This window comes from Hemitrygon akajei, chromosome 17, assembly GCF_048418815.1.
Source record: "Hemitrygon akajei chromosome 17, sHemAka1.3, whole genome shotgun sequence".
NCBI lineage: Eukaryota > Metazoa > Chordata > Chondrichthyes > Myliobatiformes > Dasyatidae > Hemitrygon > Hemitrygon akajei.
Window position 1 is genome coordinate 72,750,601 of NC_133140.1, and position 13,422 is coordinate 72,764,022.

General features: G+C 39.8%; 1 protein-coding gene across 3 annotated transcripts in view; it reads right to left on the reverse strand.

The window, feature by feature from the left end:
- The window catches only part of atmin (ATM interactor), a 39,265-nt gene that overhangs the window by 22,127 nt on the left and 3,716 nt on the right, over window positions 1-13,422 (reverse strand). For 2 of the 3 annotated variants that reach the window (XM_073070377.1, XM_073070375.1), the window contains exons 2-3: window positions 6,744-6,872; window positions 280-479 (exon numbers count right to left, since the gene is read on the reverse strand). In XM_073070377.1, the coding sequence (XP_072926478.1) occupies window positions 280-479; window positions 6,744-6,872 (329 nt within the window). The remainder of the gene's footprint in view (window positions 1-279; window positions 480-6,743; window positions 6,873-13,422) is intronic. The other variant, XM_073070378.1, reaches the window with a different exon arrangement.

The following is a 13,422-nucleotide window of genomic DNA, read 5'->3' on the forward strand; positions in this document are numbered from 1 at the left end:
CCAGATGTTGCTGTCACTGTTAGAATAACAGACTATATGGCCATCAATAAAATTCGCTTAGTCTCAGCCAAACTAAACAAGCTACAAAAACTTGTTGTTTATCAGCAATGAAATAGCTCATCATTAGATCTGTACAGTTTTAACGATAATTTAACAGCGTCCAAGAGAAAAGGCTTGTTTAAACAGGCAATTTTAATGCACGATACAGTAGAATAGATGAGTTGGCACACAGTAAGCTCTGTGTGAACATTTTGATCTGCCTGGAGAATATGCACTTACCGATGTTCTGCAGGGATTTCATGTCCAGTTCTGTAAATATGAGACAACAGTGCTGGTCTGCTGGCATAAGGACAACCACAAGTGCACTTGAAAATCCGCCCACAGTCCTCTGCATGTCGCTTCAGGTCCCATTCTGTACCATATGAGTTACTACATTTGTCACACTTGTGCTTCTTCTCAGCATGAATTTTCATAAAGTGCTGGAGAAAAAGCAGAAAGTGATGAACAGGATCTTCAATGACAGCAACTAAAAATAGATAAGCAAGCTTTACTGAGTAATACCTTCATCCATGTCCCTGGATTTAATGTTTCTCAGTCTCCTTGTTCATTCCCATCTTTCACCATTCAGTCATTTCCAGCACTGCTGGTTGGAACCTGACCTTCCGGCACTGAAGAACCATCAACCTTGTGCTCCATAACATTATCTTCCGAACCAGCAATGCCTCAATCTAAAATTGTCCTCCCTTTGTTTGTAGCATTTCATGGCCTCACCCCAGCTATCTCTGTAAACACCTTAGTAAACCCTATGGTTCTATAATCCTTGGAGGAAGTGTAGATTTCAAAGAAAATAGGATCAACCACTTTGCACCAATAATAACTGAGATACAGCATTCAATTGGCCCTTCAAGTCACGTGGTACAGCAATCTCCCAATTTCACCCTAGCCTAATCACAGGACAATTTACAACGAGCAATTAACCTACCAACTGATATGTCTTTGGATTGTGGGAGGATAAGATGGCGGAGATTTCAGACGCAGCAGCTTTTTGGGGGGCCAACCAAAAGTACTTTTTTCTTTGTTAAATGTGTTTTTTTTTACAATCAGAAGATGGTGCTGGGCTCCAAGAGCTTCGAGTGCAGTGGGTCCACCCCATCAGTGAGCTGCTCGTTGAATGGAGGAGCCGGCTGGTGTGTTCAGGATGTCAGTGGAGCTGGCCTGGGATTGGAGGAACAGGCCTGGTGCACACTGACTGCGTTGCTGCCTGCTACTTGAAGGCGCTGGAGTTGGTGCACGAAGGCAGCATGCAGTGAAACCATGGTATGTTTCTCTCACAATCGCAAAAACCTGTTAGACATTGATAGTGTAAGATGCAGCAGGCCTGTTTCTCTTGTTTGGTGGCGGGGCAGACGGCGTGGGAGCTGCATTGCTTCTGTTGTAGCGAGGACTAGGCCTCAAACCGCGGGCACGCTTGCTGCTACAGTCCAGGAGAGCTGGTGTAGCGTGGCATCCATGCTTGGTTGGCACTGGCCTCTGTTGCAGTGCTGCCCCCCGGTGCTTGATTGGTGGAATGACAGATTGTATAGATGCCCAGCAATCCAATCAGGGACTTTGACTATCTTTGTTTTTTTTGCATGACTGTGTTCTTTTTGCTCACTATTTTAAATGTGCTGTGTGTGTTTTGCACCTTGGCCCCAGAGGAACGCTGTTTCATTCGGTTGTATTCATGTATGGTTTAAAAGATAATTAAACTTGAATTTGAAACCAGAGTAACCAGATGAAACCCACCTGGTCACGGGGTAGAACATACAAACTCTTTACAGGCAACGACAGGAATTGAACCCTGGTTGCTGGTACCGTACTATAAAACGATGTGCTAACCCCTACGCTACCATGCCATCCCATTTTATTTAAATTGTTCCATCACAATGATTAAGCTTCAAGCTACCTGAGAAGCAAACACCCCATCTCCATATATTTTTCTCCTCCTTCATAGCATCTATAAAACCACCAACCATACTTCTAGTCATCAACTTTTACTTTGTGTGACTCTCAGTATCAAATTCCATCTGATTCCTTAAGATGTTAAAGTTGCATTGAATATAAATACAAACTACATAAAACACCATACTACTTGTAAGCAAAGAGTTAAATTTGATTCCTCCTTAAGAGCATAAGGTATAGGAGTAGACCATTCAGCCCACAGACTCTGCTCCACCATTCAATCATGGGCTGATCCATTTCTTTCAGTCATCCCCACTCCCCTGCCTTCACCCCATATCCCTTGATACCCTGGCTAATCAAGAACCTATCTATCTCTGCCTTAAATACACCCAATGACTTGGCCTCCACAGCCGCTCATGGCGACAAATTCCACTGAGTTGCCACCCCCTGACTAAAGTACTTTCTCTGCATCTCAGTTCTGAAAGGATGTCCCCAGTCCTGAAATTCTGCCCTCTTGTCCTAGAATCCCCTACCATGGGAAATAACTTTGCCATATCTAATCTGTTCAGGCCTTTTAACATTTGGAATGTTTCTATGAGATCTCCCTCATTCTCTTGAACTCCAGGGGATACAGCCCAAGAGCTGCCAGACATTCCTCATACGGTAGATCTTTCATTCCTGGAATCATTCTTATGAATCTTCTCTGAACCCTCTCCAATGTCAGTATATCCTTTCTAAAATAAGGAGCCCAAAACTGCACACAATACTCAAGTGTGGTGTCACGAGCGCCTTATAGAGACTCAACATCTCATCTCAGCTTATATTCTATATCTATAGAAATGAATGCCAACATTGCATTCACCTTCTTCACAACCAACTCAACTTGGAGGTTAACCTTTAGGGTATCCTGCACAAGGACTCCCAAGTCCCTTTGCATCTCTGCATTTTGAAATTCTCTCCCCATCTAAATAATAGTCTGCCCATTTATTTCTTCCACCAATGTGCATGACCATACATTTTCCAACATTGTATTTCATTTGCCACTTCTTTGCCCATTCTCCGAAACTATCCAAGTCTCTCTGCAGGCTCTCTGTTTCCTCAGCACTACCTGCTCCTCCACCTATCTTTGTATCACCAGCAAATTTAGGCACAAATCCTTTAATACTGTAATCCAAATCATTGACATACATTGTAAAAAGTAGCAGTCCCAACACTGACCCCTGTGGAACTCAACTGATAACCGGCAGCCAGCCAGAATAAGATTCCTTTATTCTCACTCTGTTTTCTGCCGACCAGCCAATAGTCCACCCATTCTTGCTACGTGCTAAAATGTGTAACAAAAATATTTTAAAATTCATTCCTTGTTCTTTTCTGATTCAGCAGCAAGAGGCATTCATAAACAAAGGAGGCACTGTACACGTGTTAAAGGTTTTAGGTTTTGGTAGAAATATCACAAGTCCCTTCAGAAACAAGGATTTTGTTGCTTGTTCAAAATCTACAGGTAGCCAAGATACACCTGAAGCTTACCTTCCAGGAAAAATTTTCCCATTTCATATACAAACATAAAATTTCCTCCTTCCCCCTTATCTTCACTCTCACCAACACAACTGTATGAAAACCAATGCAAACAAAAATAAACAAGAGAAAACCTGCAGATGCTGAAAATCCGAGCAACACACACGAAATGCTGAAGGAGCTCAGCAGGCCAGGCAGCATCTAGGAAAAGAGTGCAGTTGACATTTTGGGCCAAAACCTTTCGGTAGACAAAAATAATTCATTAAAAAGGTTAAAATGTCTAGTTTATTAATAAGCTTAAATGTTCTTTTGAATAAAAAGGTGGCTTGAATCTTTTTTTTGGGGGGGGGGGGGGGTACAGGTTTACTGCCGACATGGATCTTAAAATACATGGTCAATAGTTCCATTTCCCTGTCCAAAGAGTTTCAGCCTGAAATGTTGACTGTACTTTTTTCCATTGATGCTGCCTGGCCTGCTGAGTTCTTTCAGTATTTTGTGTGTGTTGCTCAATACACTGTCTTGATTTACCCATTACAAACTGATATCTTAAAATAATCATTAATTTGCAAGGTCATTAAAAACACTGAGTGGTGTCCAAACTCTGATGGAAATTATACTGAGTTGGTGCTGCAAGGACTTACTGAAATAGCAAAGTATCAACAGAACAGTTTTCTGCCGCTGCCTCAGTGGCATGGAAAATATTCCACCAAAACTGCAAACAGCAGCGTCTGTTTATACCCAAGCACTATACAGAAAGAGTAAACATGGAGGTTGAAAAGATTCTGATGACAGCCATTTTTTATTTTCTCTCCCCCACAACCCACCCCCCCCGTCCTCCTCCTCTTTTGATAATTCCCATTCTGGTTACCTTCACACCATTTTTCTTTTCACTTGTCCATTACCTCTCCCTGGTACCCTTCCTCCTTCACTTTCTCCCAGGGTCCACTGTCCTCTCCTATCAGATTCTTTCTTCTTCAGCCCTTTATGTCTTCCACCTATCATCTCCCAGCTTCTTATTTCATCCCTCTCCTCCACCCACCCAATTTCCCCCTCATCTGGTCTCACCTATCATCTGCCAACTTGAACTCCCTCCACCTTCTTATATCGGCTTCCTTTATAGTCCAGATGAAGTGTTTCGACCCGAAAAGTCAACTTGTTTATTTTCCTCTGTGGATCCTATCTGACTTGCTGAATCCTCCAGGATTCTGTGTGAGTTATCCTTCATTAAGTGTTTGCCATAAACCTAATGCTGTAAAAAAAAAAATCTTCTAACTGCCACAAACATTTTTCACACTGAAGGGTTATCTATTTTAAAGAATTTACTCTAGTGAAAAAAGGTCCCTTAAAATCAATTGTACCTCCTTGTTCTCAGAAACTAAACAGTAGCAAATTGAATAATGAATGAAGCACTTATTGGAAATAAAGCCACAGCTACAATGTGGGAAATATGGTAGGAAAATTGTAAGCAGCATTCCCTCATAAGCATCAACATGATAACTGATAGAGATACAGTACAGTCGGCCCTCCTTATCCGCAAATTCAACCAACCGCGAATCACGAAAACTCGGAAGTGCTCTTCCAGCACTTGTTGTTCGAGCATGTACAGACCTTTTTTGTGTCATTATTCCCTAAACAATGCAGTATAACAACTATTTTACATAGTATTTACATTGTATTGGCTGTTATAAGTAATCTAGAGACGATTTAAAGCATATATGTCAAACTCAAGGCCCGTGGGCCAAATCCGGCCCGCGGTGGAATTATCTTTGGCCCGCGAGATAATAACTAATTACTATTAAAGCTGGCCCCAGTAATCGAACCGCCTATGGCGTATGATATAGCTAATGCTGAGTTTATTCAGGTACCAGGTTTTCAGGGTTTTTAGTGTTTATTCGGCAGTCTTCTTCATAAGAAACGGAATTTGTAAAGTGAAACACTTTGTAGTTATAGCAGAGACTGAGACACATGAGAGCAGGCTGAAAAAACGGAGGCAACGAAAGCTGCGTTCGCACGCGTCCGACTGATCCGGCCCGCATGAAGCTGCATTTTGCTTAATCCGGCCCGTGACCTAAAATGAGTTTGACACCCCTGATTTAAAGTATACGGGAGGATGTGCGTGAGTTATCGTGGATCGGGATAAAAAAAAAATCAGAAGTTCTCTTACTAAGTAAGTCAGAACAGGTACATCCGGTATTATTTAGTGTCAGTTAGTCAAACGTTTGCATTCGTATATAGTATATATTTTACCTTCCTATGCATATAAAATGCTTAAGAACGTATGTTTCAGCACTGGGCTTGGGAAGGTCCCGAGTTCGACCTAGTGACAGATCGCTATCGAGTGCACTCTCCACTGGGTTGATGTAGAGGATCAAAAACCCAAAACACCAAAACCCAATAATTAAACCACTGCGTTGCTTAGTAATAATTGTAGCTTTCATCGGGGCAGAGCCTTTCACATGCTCCATTAAAATTGTTCCGATCGTTGACCGACTGTAGCCTAACGGTTTTCCAATGACCGATGGCGTTTCACCTCTTTCCGATCGCTTTATTATTTCCACCTTATTTTCAATCGTGATCGTGATTATTTTTGTGAACAGAAACACTGCGGATTCAGAGCTACGCTGGGTCCAAATGCCCACCGCTCTGAACATGTTAAATAAAGTCCGGGGTTCTGCTTGGTCCTAAAGACCACCGCACTGATTCAGATTAAATAAGGGACTTGAGCATCTGCGATTTTTGGTATCTGCGGGGGGGTCTCGGAACCAATCCCCCGCGGATAAGGAGGGCCAACTGTATATAATATTATGAGGGGTACAGATACAAACAGGCTTTTTCCACAGAGGTTGGCTGAGACTAAAACTAGAGGTCATTGGTTAAGGGTGAAAGGTGAAACGTTTAAGGGGAACACAAGTGGAAACTTTTTCACTCAAGAGGGTGATGAGAGTGTGGAACAAGCTACCAGTGGAAGTGATGGATGCAGGTTCTATTTCCAACATTTAAGAGAAATTTGGATAGGTACTTGGATGGAAGAGGTGTGGAGAGCTATGATCCAGATGCAGGTTTATGGGTCTAGGCAGATTAATAGTTCAGCAGGACCAAGACGGCCAAAGGGCTTGTTTCTGTGCTGTAGCACTGGTTAAGCCAGTGAGACAAAATTGCTCATCTATACCTCCAATTTAGAAAGTTTAGATCATTATTAAAAGTCTGAGTGTAATTGCTGCATAATTCAATTAGCAACGCAGACAAGTAAAATTCTAAAAGTAGAATTGCAGGATAGCATTGCTTACCTGCTTAACAAGGGCAAACTGAGAGAATGGTCTGTTTGGTCCTCTTGGGCAACCTTCAATGGGACAGCAGTACAACTTCTGAACAGAAGATTTCAAATCCTTCCTAACAGTTGGATTAATGCTGCAGTCCTGAAAGATTATAATAAAAAATAAAATCAACAGATTTCAGAACCACAAAAGCAGAATAGCATGAGTGATAGAAATCTAAAACAGCATACACTGACCAGGTAGCACTTGTAGACTGGGAAATGACCTTTCATTACATCGGAATAAACTGGAGAAAGCGAAGGAGTCTGAAGATGTAACTAAAGGAGGAGGAAAGGTATGAAGGAGAAACAAGGATATTATGTGATGCAGTAGAGGGCCAGGACAATTAAATTAACCAGGAAATCCAACATCTTCATTTATTTATTGAGATGCAGCACAGAAAAGGCCTTTCCAGCCCTTTGAGCCACACCAGCCAGCGACCGCACCCCCCCCCCCCCACCACCCCCAATCACGGGACAATTTACAATGACCAACTAATCTACCAACTGTTACATCTTTGGACTGTGGGAGGAAACTGGAGCACCCGGAGGAAACCCACACAGTCACAGGGAGAAGTACAAACTCCTTACAGGCAATGGCAGGAATTGAACCTGGGTCACCATGCTACTGTGCTGCTCTCTCCCTTTTTATCTCCACCTTCCTACCATTCAAGTTCTCACTTTCTAAATAAATAGCAGATTCAATGTGCAAAAAAAAAAGAAGCAGAGGAACTCTGCAGGTCAGACAGAACCTGTGTAGAGTCAAATGGACAGTTGGTATTTCGGGTTATGATCAGTATCATCCCACTGAAGCTTCCTTGCATTTCTTTCTGTTTATTAGAATGAATTTACTGCACATATTGCAATTTTCTCCACAATGGAAAAAAAATTAATGACTGATTTGCAGAATACCTATTCACAGTGAACATGACTTAAATCTCATCTCCTCTGTTATTGTAGCAATTCTGACTCAAAATTTCAGATAATTTCACTATTCCCATACATATCACACCCATTATTTGTTTTTTTACCTTCCCTATTACCATCTTTTTTCTTGCATCTTATTATTTAATCCCTCCAAACTGTTGTAGGCATTTTCTTTTTTGGCATTTTAAAACTTGTTTTATTTCCAATTCTGTTAAGTCATTAATCCAAATTCCTGACACAAGAAAATCAACAATGAAGGTCTCAAGTTTTCTTGAGGCACTGTCAATCTCAAGCATTAGAAAGTGTTCCATAAACACCTAAGCTGGGAAGATAAAAATTGCAGAGGCTTGAAATCTAAAATAAAAACAGGAAAGTCTAGGAACACTTAGCAGATCAGACAGCAACTGTGGAAAGAGAAGTGGAGTTCATGTTTCAGATAGAATCCCCTTGGACAAAATAGTCTTCAACTCAAAACCATTAACTGTTTCTCTTTCCACAGATGCTGCCTGACCTGCTGAGTGTTCCCAGTGCAGCCTCCTCAGCATCCGGTGCTTCCTCCTCTACATCGGCGAGACGCAACGCAGACTGGGGGACTGCTTCGTCGAGCACCTCCACTCCGTCTGAGAATGTGAAAAGGGTAAGGGGTACATGTAGAGGGGGTGGGCGAGGGGTAAGTGTAGCAAAATATGTAGACAGGACAAGAGAGAGGTACGTCATTGGGGAAGTAAGGAGAGGTAGCTAAAATAAGGTGCCAGGCCAGACGTGGAGATCACAAGGAAAAGGGAACCTGCAACCACAAAACAATGTGCTTGGCAAAGTATTTTGAGGATACCTATTTCAAGAGTTTTGAAGTGCGTCAGTATTAATTCTAAGTATTACGCTTTAACCGTTGCTAATTCTGAGTATTTCGCGTGCTTAGCTATGCAATAGCCAATCAATTGATGAATTCTAATCGGTAACCATATTTGCGAATGTAGTACCCTGCTTTTGGGTATAAGTATGACCTTTGTAAACCGACAAATTGGGAGTTGGCTACCTTACGCCCGAAGTGCGTGGGGCTGCGAACTCCTCTCTGAATAAAAACCGTTTCAGAGGTAATTTTGTGTCTCTGGTGTTTTTCCTCAACTGAGCAGGTAACAGTTACAGGTTGACACGTCCGCCACAACAGACAGGATCTCCCGGTTGCCACCCACTTCAACTCTGCTTCACATTTCCATTCGGATATGTCCATACATAGCCTCCTCTACTGCCATGATGAGGTTAAACTCAGGTTGGTGGAGCAACACCTCATATACCGTCTGGGTAGTCTCTAGCCCCTTGGTATGAACATCACCTCGCTCATGATTCTGCCGCCTTCTACTACCCATAGTGCTTTCCCCTTACATTCCCTCTTCACCTCTTCTGCCTATCCCCTCCCTGCTTCCCCTCCTCCACCCCTTGATCTTTCCTCTGATTGGTTTTTCACCTGGCACCTTCCACCTTCTTTATAGGGCCTCTGCCCCCTCCTTCTTCAGTCCTGACGAAGGGTCTCGGCCCGAAACGTTGACTGTTCCTTTCAACGGATGCTGCCCGACCTGCTGAGTTCATCCAGCTTTTGTACGTGTTGATTTGACCACAGCATCTGCAGTGTACTTGGCGTCCACAATACTTTTGACCTCCTGCCATCAGGCAGAAGGACCACAGCATAAGACTCAGAACTATCAGGCTGGGTAACAGCTTTTTCCCCCTAGGCTATTCCACTTCTTTCACACCCAGCTGCCACCTTGGACACATCTATGCCCTGTCTGAATACCTTGCCCTCTCCCACATTTCCTAACTCAGACAGTCTCATCCTGACTGGTCACTTTTCATCTCCTATTTCTACTACTTCACACATTCATGCTACTGCTTGTTTTATTATAATAGTGCCAGTAACATTATACTGTCTAATATAAACATACACCTTGGACTTGATGTCAACCTGACAATCTTCAGGCCATGTCACTCAGGGATGTGCTAATACTGTTCTGTGACTGTATGTGCTGGGATCGTAACAATACATGCTGCACGTGCCTACATATACAGTGAAATCTGGTTAATTGAGAAATTGGTTAATCGGAGCAACTGCCTTTGTGGGACAACTCTTAAAGAACAAAAACTAATTGAAAAAATTGCCAGAACTCCCTTTGTTTATTTGGGACACTACACTGTGCTTAAGGGCAAACAAATTTTAAATAACGTCACTTCTGTGCATTTATGATCGAAAAGCAATGATATTTGTCACTGATAATTGGCAAGAAATAAGCATCAAGACAACTCAGAACTGTCTTTTTAAAATCTTTTTTTTAAATTGAATTTTCAAATAGGTTACAGAAAGAAAAAAAATTATCAACCCTTCCCCCTCCCCTTAACTCCTTCCCCCTAACAGATCCCTATAGAAAAAAGAGAAGCAAAAAAAAGAAAGAAAGAAAGAAAGCCTGGATATCGGAAGATCCCCACATGCTCCACGGAATTCATAATAGCTTTAATATGTATATTTATTTCTTTCCCCAGGTAACCAATAATTTTATCTTCAGAGCACCTATATATTTAATCCTATTTTTTGTAAATAAGGGCGCCAAATTTTCAGAAATATTTCATATTTCTTAAATTATAAGTACCTTTTTCAAGTGGAATGCAGCTAAAAATTTCATTCTTCCAACGATCTATACTTAAGTATGAATCCGATTTCCAAGTAACTGCAATAGCCTTTTTGGTTACTGCCAATGCAATTTTTATGAATTCTTTCTGATATTTATTCAATTTGGATTTCAATTTTATCCCTTCAATATCGCCTAGTAAAAATAATGTTGGATTATGTGGAAGTTGTATTCCAATAATTTGTTCCAGTAAAACTTTTAAATTTGTCCAAAAAGGTTGAATTTTAAAACAAGACCAAGTAGAGTGTAAAAAAAGTACCAATTTCTTGATTACATCAAAAACATTGATCAGATAAATTTGAGTTTAATCTATTTATTTTTTGTGGTGTAATATATATTTGATGTAAAAAGTTATATTGTACTAATCTTAGTCAAACATTTATTGTATTTGTCATACTGTCAAGACATAATCTTGACCAACTTGTTTCATCAATTTTAATATTCAAATCAGTTTCCCATTTTTCTCTTGACTTATGAATTCCTTGTTTAATTGCCTGTTTTTGAATCAAATTATACATACCAGAAATAATTTTTAAAAATTTTTTCTTTATGAATTAAAGTTTCTATTTCATTAGGTTTCGGCAATAACATTGTTTGACCCAGTTTATCTCTTAAATAAGCCCTTAATTGGAAATAACAGAAAAGAGTGTTATTTGATATTTTATATTTATTCTTTAATTGGTCAAATGACATTAATATACCTTCTTCAAAACAGTCTCCTATATACCTAATCCCTTTGTGAAACTAGTTATATAAAAGATGATTATCCATTGTAAAAGGGATGTTTATTTTGAATTAAAGGTCTCTTTGCTAATAAAGATCTCTTTATCTCATCATCAAAATTTATCTTATTCCATAAATCAATCAAATGTTTTAGTATAGGAGATTCTTTCTTTTCCCGTATCCATTTAGATTCCCATTTATATATAAAATCTTCTGGTATATTTTCTCCTATTTTCCCCTCGCTTTTGAATTAAATGAAGCTGCTATAACATTTCCGACCAAATCTCTCTTTAATTTCTGATGTTCTATCTCTGTTAAATGTGATTATTGTATAAAAGCTATATCTATTTTTATTTTCTTAATATATGTTAAAATTCTTTTTCTTTTCACCGGTCCATTAAGCTCATTAACATTAAAACTTAAAAAAATCAGTAAATTAGTTATTATTTTTAACTTGGTTACTCCAGTCTATAATAATATATAATATTTCAACTCTCATAGTATCTTGGGGAATTATTTTAAAATTCTCCATGTTGCTATGTGTCTCCCCTCCGATCATCTAGGCAAAGAAAGAAAGATAAAAGAAAAATAGATTATAAAGAAAAAATAACAACCCCCCCCCCGCTAATGTTGCGAATGATAAAAAACACATTTCCCCCCCATTGTGCGGGTCATGGCAAACGCCATGATTACACACATGAATCCCGAGGCGATCGATCCGAAGTTCCCCCAGCTCCCCCGTAACCTGAAAAAAGTATATATGAGAAGAAAAAATATCACTACTCTCAATTAATATTTCTCAAATTTTTACCTTTCTCCCCCTGTATCATATAATTAAAAGTATATTTAAATATTCTTCTGTCCTTAATGTCCATCAACTCACTTCAGTGTCCCCATCTTCATCTTTAATCTGTTTCACTTTTAAATCTTTACTGTGTCTAGCGAATATTTGGGAGTTCTTGTGCAAACTCCTCTGCATCCCGATGATCAGTAAAAAATCTTCTTTTTCCGTCATCCAAAAAAATTATCAGTGTTGCCGGGTGGCGCAATATAAATTTATAACCCTTTTCCCATAAAACTTTTTTCGCTGGGTTAAATTCCTTCTTTCTCTTCAAAAGGTCATAACTTATATCAGGATAGAAAAGGACTGCTTTCCCTTCTATCATCAATGGGTCATTTCTCTTTCTGGCACATTGGGCAGCCGTCTTCAGGATCTTTTCTTTATCTTGATATCTTAAGCATTTTATCAAGATTGGTCGTGGGTTTTTATCAGGTTGAGGTTTTGGTCTTAAGGCTCTGTGGACCCTTTCGATTTCAATCAACTGGGTTCCCTCTTCCATTTCCAAATTTTCTGGGATCCATTTTTGAAATTTTTTTTATTGGATCCTCTCCCTCTATCCCTTCAAGACCAACAATTTTAATATTATTGTGTCTACTAAAATTTTCAAGCACGTCTATTTTTTCCAACAGTTGTTTTCTTTCTGATGTCCAGGCAAGAATATTATCTTCCATTTTATTCACTCTATCAATAGTGTCTCCCATTATTTCTTCCAGCTTTAACTTTCTTGTCCATTTTCTCCTGTTTTTTCACCATTTTATCAAACATTGTCTTCATATTTTTAATATCTTCTTTTATTATTTTTAATGTTTTTAATTCTTTTAATTCATGCATTATTTGCACCAAAGCTTCTCTTATGTCTCCAGAATATCTTCCACCTCCAACCTATTCCTGTTGTTCTTCTTTTACCTCCTCATCTTCATCTGTATGTTCCAGAGAATCCAAATCCTCCTCTGGTTCATTTTCACTTCCGCTTCCAATCGTAGCTGGGATTTGTAGTTCAAATTGCTCATGTTTGCGCGCACACGCAGTTCCTGTTGTTCCTTCTTAGAAACTGTTGATGTTGCAGTCGATTCCTGTTCTATATCGCCGCAGGTAAGATGCACTTGAGTCCGAGGCTTCTTCATGGTGGCCGGCCCAGCTTGTACTGTCTGCAAAGTAGAAGTTTTCTTCTTTGTCTGTTTAGGAGGCATATCTAAGGAAAATCCTGAGTAGTTTAGATGTAGTTTTTAGAAAATATTTACTAACTTTTCTTCACTTAAACATTAATTTATTAGTTTTTTTTTTAAAAACAGGAGAGCTGGATTTCCACGTCTCGATCCTACGTCATCACGTGATGACCCCCAACTCAGAAATGTCTTGCTCACTGCAGTTTCAAGCTTTCAGGCTTGGAGATGTCAGAAAAAGCCATGAGTGAAAATGAAACAATTTCATTGTTTCAACAAGTTAGGACCTACGAAGGACTTGAAGGTATCGACAGTCATCTT